At 45.7% G+C, this 6,000-nt stretch overlaps 1 protein-coding gene and 1 long non-coding RNA gene across 3 annotated transcripts; one reads left to right on the forward strand and one right to left on the reverse strand.

The window, feature by feature from the left end:
- Positions 1 to 461: 461 nt before the first annotated feature.
- Positions 462 to 1,770, reverse strand: LOC117041020. Its single transcript, XR_004425920.1, has 2 exons — positions 1,629 to 1,770; positions 462 to 799 (listed from the first exon to the last, which is right to left on the reverse strand). It is a non-coding gene; the product is annotated as an uncharacterized LOC117041020 (long non-coding RNA).
- A 158-nt stretch (positions 1,771 to 1,928) lies between these two features.
- Positions 1,929 to 4,651, forward strand: ARMC7 (armadillo repeat containing 7). Of its 2 annotated transcripts, none has more exons than XM_033139277.1 (4): positions 1,929 to 2,012; positions 3,028 to 3,122; positions 3,432 to 3,575; positions 4,275 to 4,651. In XM_033139277.1, exons 2-4 carry the CDS (start codon positions 3,032 to 3,034, stop codon positions 4,610 to 4,612), a joined length of 573 nt encoding a protein of 190 aa, XP_032995168.1. In that variant the 5' UTR covers positions 1,929 to 2,012; positions 3,028 to 3,031; the 3' UTR covers positions 4,613 to 4,651. The 2 variants fall into 2 exon arrangements, with proteins under 2 accessions (XP_032995168.1, XP_032995166.1); XM_033139275.1 differs by having other exon boundaries at positions 1,954 to 2,012; positions 3,435 to 3,575.
- The last annotated feature ends 1,349 nt before the right edge of the window (positions 4,652 to 6,000 follow it).

A 6,000-nucleotide genomic window follows, 5' to 3' on the forward strand; every position in this document is an offset into this window, starting at 1 on the left:
TATATTTGCATCAGCGCATCATTTTTGTTCACAATCACTTTTACAGCTGTGATCCAACTGCAGGAATTCATTCATGTTTCAAAATAAACAATTGTGTTTCATTCAGTGATTAAGCAGACACAGGCCAGAAATAGACATTCATTTGTCTGAACAGTGGCCTAGAAGTTTCTGCATAGGAAGCAAGAATATTGTTCATCTCTGAAATGTTTTCTGAAAGCAGGGATATATTTCGCAACTGGACTTAACTGTCAGGGGTCCTTTACCTTTACATTTTTGCATGATTACCAGCAAAAAAACAACAACCAAAAAACCAAAAACCACACAACTCATATATGAAATGTTTAGGGCAGCCAAGACTCACCAAAACATGGCAAATTTTTGGAGTCATGGCAAGATTAATTGTGTTAAATCATATGCTATAAGTTGCATAAAAAAATCAATGCAAGAACCAATAAGTAATCTTAGATTCCCTCAGACTCAAATCCTTATTCTTATGGACATTACATGCTTTCTCCCAAGAACTCTCAAGTTAATTAAGATATGACTTGCTCAAACCCCACTGAGTAGTCCAAGCCCAAACACGCCTGTAAGAATCAATGGCATGGGAGAATAGTCTTCTAGTCCATTTAGTCAGGTCTCTGTCTTTCCTCAGCAGTAAAAGGCCAACTACGAGGCTGTTTTCTTCTGTGCCAGCTCAGCCAGTTGCTGCTGGCGCCTCTGCAGCACCTCCTGGCGTTTCTCTTCATAGTACTGGTGCTCCCGGGCACGGATCTCATCTACCTCAGGGAAAAAACGACGTCTGCAGTAAATAGAGGCAAAAAGAGTTAAGCATGCAATGCAGCCCAACTCCCGACCTTTGCTTATCAGGTGTCCCTCAACAAAGCTCTATCCTGCCACCCAACGTCCATGTTAGTACAGACAACCCATTCCTTTTCTGGTTGGGGAGGTTCTAACATAGAACAAGTCCTACCTAGCAAAGGACCACACCCTGAAAAGTTCTTGGAAAAGAGAGTAATAAAACTTCCTAAGGCCATTAGAGTCGACTGGTTGACAGTTCATAAAGAGCTATGAATCTGTGTGGGGTGGGAGCCTTGGAGAAAACTCCAGACAGTCTTATGCACGTTTACCCAGCAGAAAGCCCCACAGAACAATGGGGCTTACTCCTAAGGAGGGCTGCTATGGGTTTGCAGGCCTGTTTCTGCAAAAACACAAAGCCTCGCAAGACTCGAGAGACCAAACAGACTGCAAATGGCACAAACCTTCCTAACCGAAGGAAAACCCAACCTAGCAAAAGTGTGTATCACAGCAGATCCGCTAGCTTTTAAAGGCGCCACAAATACACTTTTTTGGGAGGTCTCCTTTGTGAAGTCCACAAAAATGGGATCTTGCAAGAGGAGTGCCCGGACCGTTTCACGGTGCAATTCTATGCGTGCTTATGATGCAAACGTTCGGCAGAGAACACTCCCAAGAGAGCGAATCGAGGGCCACAGCCTTAAGCTGAAACGTCAGGGAGCTGGAGAAGCTTGCTAGACTGCGCACTTTATTTCCGACCTCAACACCAACCCCTGCCAGACTCCTTGAGCTCCTCCTCCTCCCTTTGGACTCCTGCCCCGGCCCTCTCACGGCACCTGTACACGAAGGCGGTCGCCAAGGCACAGAAGATGCCCCCAAACAACAAGGGCTTGGACAGGCGTTTCTTCGCGGAGAAGCCCGCCATGGCTGGAAGGGGCTCGCCGGCGGAGCGGTAGATCCGACCCTCCCCACTCTAAAGGGTACGGTACTTGTTCCCCGCTAGGGCGCTGCCCTTAGTGTAACTCTTCCGCCCGTTCTTTGACGCAACATCCGGTTTCCTGCGCTTTCCTGGGGTTTTTTTCCCCGTGCGTGCCGGCGTCTCTCGTCCGGAAGTTCCGTGCGAGGTTTTGCTGTGCCTCAACCCCCCAGGAAAGGGAACAGGGCTGGACAATAAAGCGAGGCCGGTGCGGGCAAAGGAAGGAGCCACCCAAGGGCAGCAGGTAACGAAGTGGGCGGGGAAACGAATGGCAATACCCAGTGTTCGATTCCTATGGCAACATCCTATCCCAGTGGTGGCGAACCTTTTAGAGACCGAGTGCCCAGAAATATCACACATTAAAAAAACTTCCCTAAACTTCCCTACCTGGCGTTAGCTTCCTCCCTCCGCCACCCTCCTTTTGAGCGCCTCTCGGAGGAGCGTTTGCCTCTTCCTCTCCCAATCTCCGACTGCGCGTGGGGTTAATTCCTCTGTGCTTAAATTGCTGCCTGCCGCTTTAAGAGCTGTTGCCACGGTTGCCGGGTTGGTTTTCATGCACTTTAGAGGCGGCGAGGAATGGCTGAAGGCAGTTCTTGGCTGGTGTTTTATTGTTTAAGAGCGGGGCTTCCGACGCTTTCTTGGCATTTGGTATCTGAAGAAGTGTGCATGCACACGAAAGCTCATACCAGGAACAAACTCAGTTGGTCTCTAAGGTGCTACTAGAAAGAATTTTCGATTTTGTTTTGACTATGGCAGACCAACACGGCTACCCACCTGTAATTGGCATTTGGAGTTAGCCGTAGGGCCGACAGGTACATTTCCCCCCCCCCCTTTTTGTGGCTGTTCGGGTGCCGTTAGGAAGCTTGGGGGGGTGTTATATGCGAAGATCTAACTTGGAAAGTTTAGCTTCATGGCTTGTTTTCAGGTCAAAAGTAGATTGGATTCTACAGACACGTGGAAGTACTTTTTTGAGGCAGTGGGATTTCCCACATTTGGGAGATAGAAAATGCTTTTTCCTGAACGAAAAGCACAATGCATTTTAGGAAGCCTGCCCCATCCGAAGAATAAAGCTATAGTTTATTCACTGCTCGTATAAAATTATTAGCTTGAAACTATACGTAGTCTTAAGAGGCTAAACATTAAAGACAAGGGAATTGGAATTGAAAATTGAGAAGAAATCTTTCACAGAACCTTTCAGTACTCCTGTAATAGTACGTCCGTCAGAATATCATTTCAACTGAAACTGCCTTTTCTTCTAGCACCATGTCCCAAAACCACAAGGACCTACTAGGTCTGGGTCGCCTTGAATACCTGCAGGCCCTAGTCACTGAATTCCAGGTGACTGAGAGCTCCGGTGAGTATAATTTATTGGCCACTAGCTGCTTTTGTTCTATGTGTACAGATGACTTGCCAATCTTAGTTGCTTCTTTCCGCCTCTCAAGAGTTGTTTTGGTAACAGTTTTTATTCATTTTCATTTTTAACTGTTTAACATGGTTGCATTGTATATATTTTTGTTTGCATTAGAGCATATGGCATGCAATATTACATAAAAATCAAACAACCACAAAAACTCAAATAAACGTTTCTGATTATATTAACAAAGTTATGTCAAAATTTATATACCAAAATTATTACCTCAAGAGTTATTTTATATTATTTCAGAAGCCAAGGAGCAGGTGTTGGCCAATCTAGCTAATTTTGCTTATGATCCTAAGAACTATGAATATCTCCGACAGCTCAAAGTATTAGACCTGTTCCTGGATATGCTCAGCGAGGACAATGAAACCCTTGTGGAATTTGCACTTGGTAAGGCTTGATGCTTACTATGAATTAAAGCAATTTTTAAAAGCTTCTCTCAGCCTCCACACTCGAAATTATACTCCCACATCACTTTCAGGATAGTCAAGTTTGTCAGTCTTGGTATTTGGCAGGATTACTAAGAAAATGTGTGTGAAACACTTTAGTTTTCAATGCACTATATAAATACTGACTATCATCATTATTAAAATCTGCATCCTTTGTTGCGGCAGTTACATTCCAGTTGTTTTTGGACTCCAATTCCCCCAGCCAGCACGCTCAATGGTCAGGGAACATGGGAGTTGTTGTCCATCAACATCTGGAGGGACATAGGTTCTCCATACTCATACAACAGTATCACAAAAATTAGAACAATTTAAAACATTTTAGCTAGTTGCCCCAGCCCAAGAGTTGTTCCAGCAATGTCCTTCCAGCTTCTCAGGAGCCTCTTTTAGCTGTTCAGGGTGAGTCTGGGCCCCACCCACTAGGCCAGGTAGAAATGGGCCTTGCAGCAGGGAGCAGTCTTCCTTCCCAGCACTCAGGCAGCAGCAGTGTCCCTCTGGCCTCCCAGAAGCCTCTTTTAGCTGTTCAGGTGGGTCTGGGTGACTTAGATGAACCTGGTTGCCTCAATATCTCTGGCAACAGTAAATGTGAATTAGATGAGAAGGCTGATCCTGTCTTTTACTATCTCATTCTCTCGTACTTTAGGTGGCCTTTGTAACCTCTGCCTGGACAAAATCAACAAAGACTATATCTTGGATGCAGATGGTGTCGCAGCCGTTGTTGGTTCCCTCTCCAGCTCCAATGAAGAGACTGTGATGTCTGCAGTCACTACTTTAATGTACTTGACCACCCCACAGTCTCGCCAACAGATCACGGCTCTTCCCGTGGTAGAATGCATGCTGCGTTTCTCCCTCTCAGCCAACCGGAGGCTACGGAACCTGGCAACCATCTTCCTTGAAGATTACTGCACCCCTCATCAGGTAGAGGCGGCCAAGGCCCTGACCGAACACACCGCCCTGGGGATCCCCCTGCCAAAGGACTGATGCGGCACGAAGGGCAGCTGAAAAGCTTTTCATGGAAGCAGCAGCAGCAGTTGTGTTGGAAAAAGCCAGCACTTGGGTGAGGAAAATCATCCCTGGAATCTTTAAAAAGAGAATCTTCAGGAACTGTTAAGCACCATGAGGCACACATCTGACGCTGTCATTTTTAGGGGCTCCTGAAATATTTTGGCACCTAGTCACATTACACCGGGCTTTGGTGGGAGGCTGGATGACAGCGAGGTGTCCTGCTGCTGGGTAAGCCAGCCTTCCATCTGCTGGGTGGGCTTCTCACTGGCAGAAAACAGCAGGAAGTCCCAAAACAGGGCATTGCAAGGGCAAGGAGGGACAAAGTTGAGACAGCCCAGGATCTGCTGGATCCTAAGCTGGTCTTGGTACCAAGATGCAGTGCATTCAGGGTGAATCTGGGTCCAGTTCCTACAATGACCTGGGGATGGTGCAGCGATCTGGCTCAGTTCAAGCCTGACTGTTCTTCACCACCGTCACGCAGCCAAAGTGAGCTGCAATTCTATAATAATAATAATAATAATAATAATAATAATAATAATAATAATAATAATAATTATACCCTGGGTTTTCCCAGCCACTCTGGGAGGCTTCCAACAGAATATTAAAAGACAATCTATTAAACCAGTGTTTTTCAACCACTGTTCCGTGGCACACTAGTGTGCCGCGAGATGTTGCCTGGTGTGCCGTGGGAAAAATTGAAAAATTACTTTATATATAGTCAATATAGGCACAGTGTTAAATTTTTTAACATTTTCTAATGGTGGTGTGCCTCGTGATTTTTTTCATGAAACAAGTGTGCCTTTGCCCAAAAAAGGTTGAAAAACACTGTATTAAACATTAAAAGCTTCCCTAACCAGGGCTGCCTTCAGATGTCTTCCAAAAGTCTGGCAGTTCTTCTCTTTGACATCTGATGGGAGGGTGTTCCATAGGGCGGGTGCCACTACCGAAAAGGCCCTCTGCCTTGTTCCCTGTAACTAGGCTTCTCGCAGCAAGGGAACCGCCAGTAGGGGCTCTACTGCTTGGCCAAGCCCTGCCAGCAGGGTTGGGAGTTTAGATTGCCCCTTAAGCTCGTCCTTCATTCTACTGGAATGAACGTGGAATTCCTTGCCAATAGAAGTTCAGCAGGAATCGGGAGATGTGCCACTATTATGCCTAGTTGTCTTGTTACGTTTTGTTATACATCTTTAAAAAATCCCAATGCTCTTCCTCTTTTTTATTTTTTATACTTCCTTTCTTTTTTAAGGAAGCTTGGCAGAGTTCCATTACTGTTTTCTTTCAATTGCCTTTGCAAACTCTGCATTGTTCAGACATGCTTTTGGAGTGCGAAATTTTTTAACCAACCAGAATTGACTGGTGGCTTTACT

This window comes from Lacerta agilis, chromosome 2, assembly GCF_009819535.1.
Source record: "Lacerta agilis isolate rLacAgi1 chromosome 2, rLacAgi1.pri, whole genome shotgun sequence".
NCBI classification, from domain to species: Eukaryota; Metazoa; Chordata; class Lepidosauria; order Squamata; family Lacertidae; genus Lacerta; species Lacerta agilis.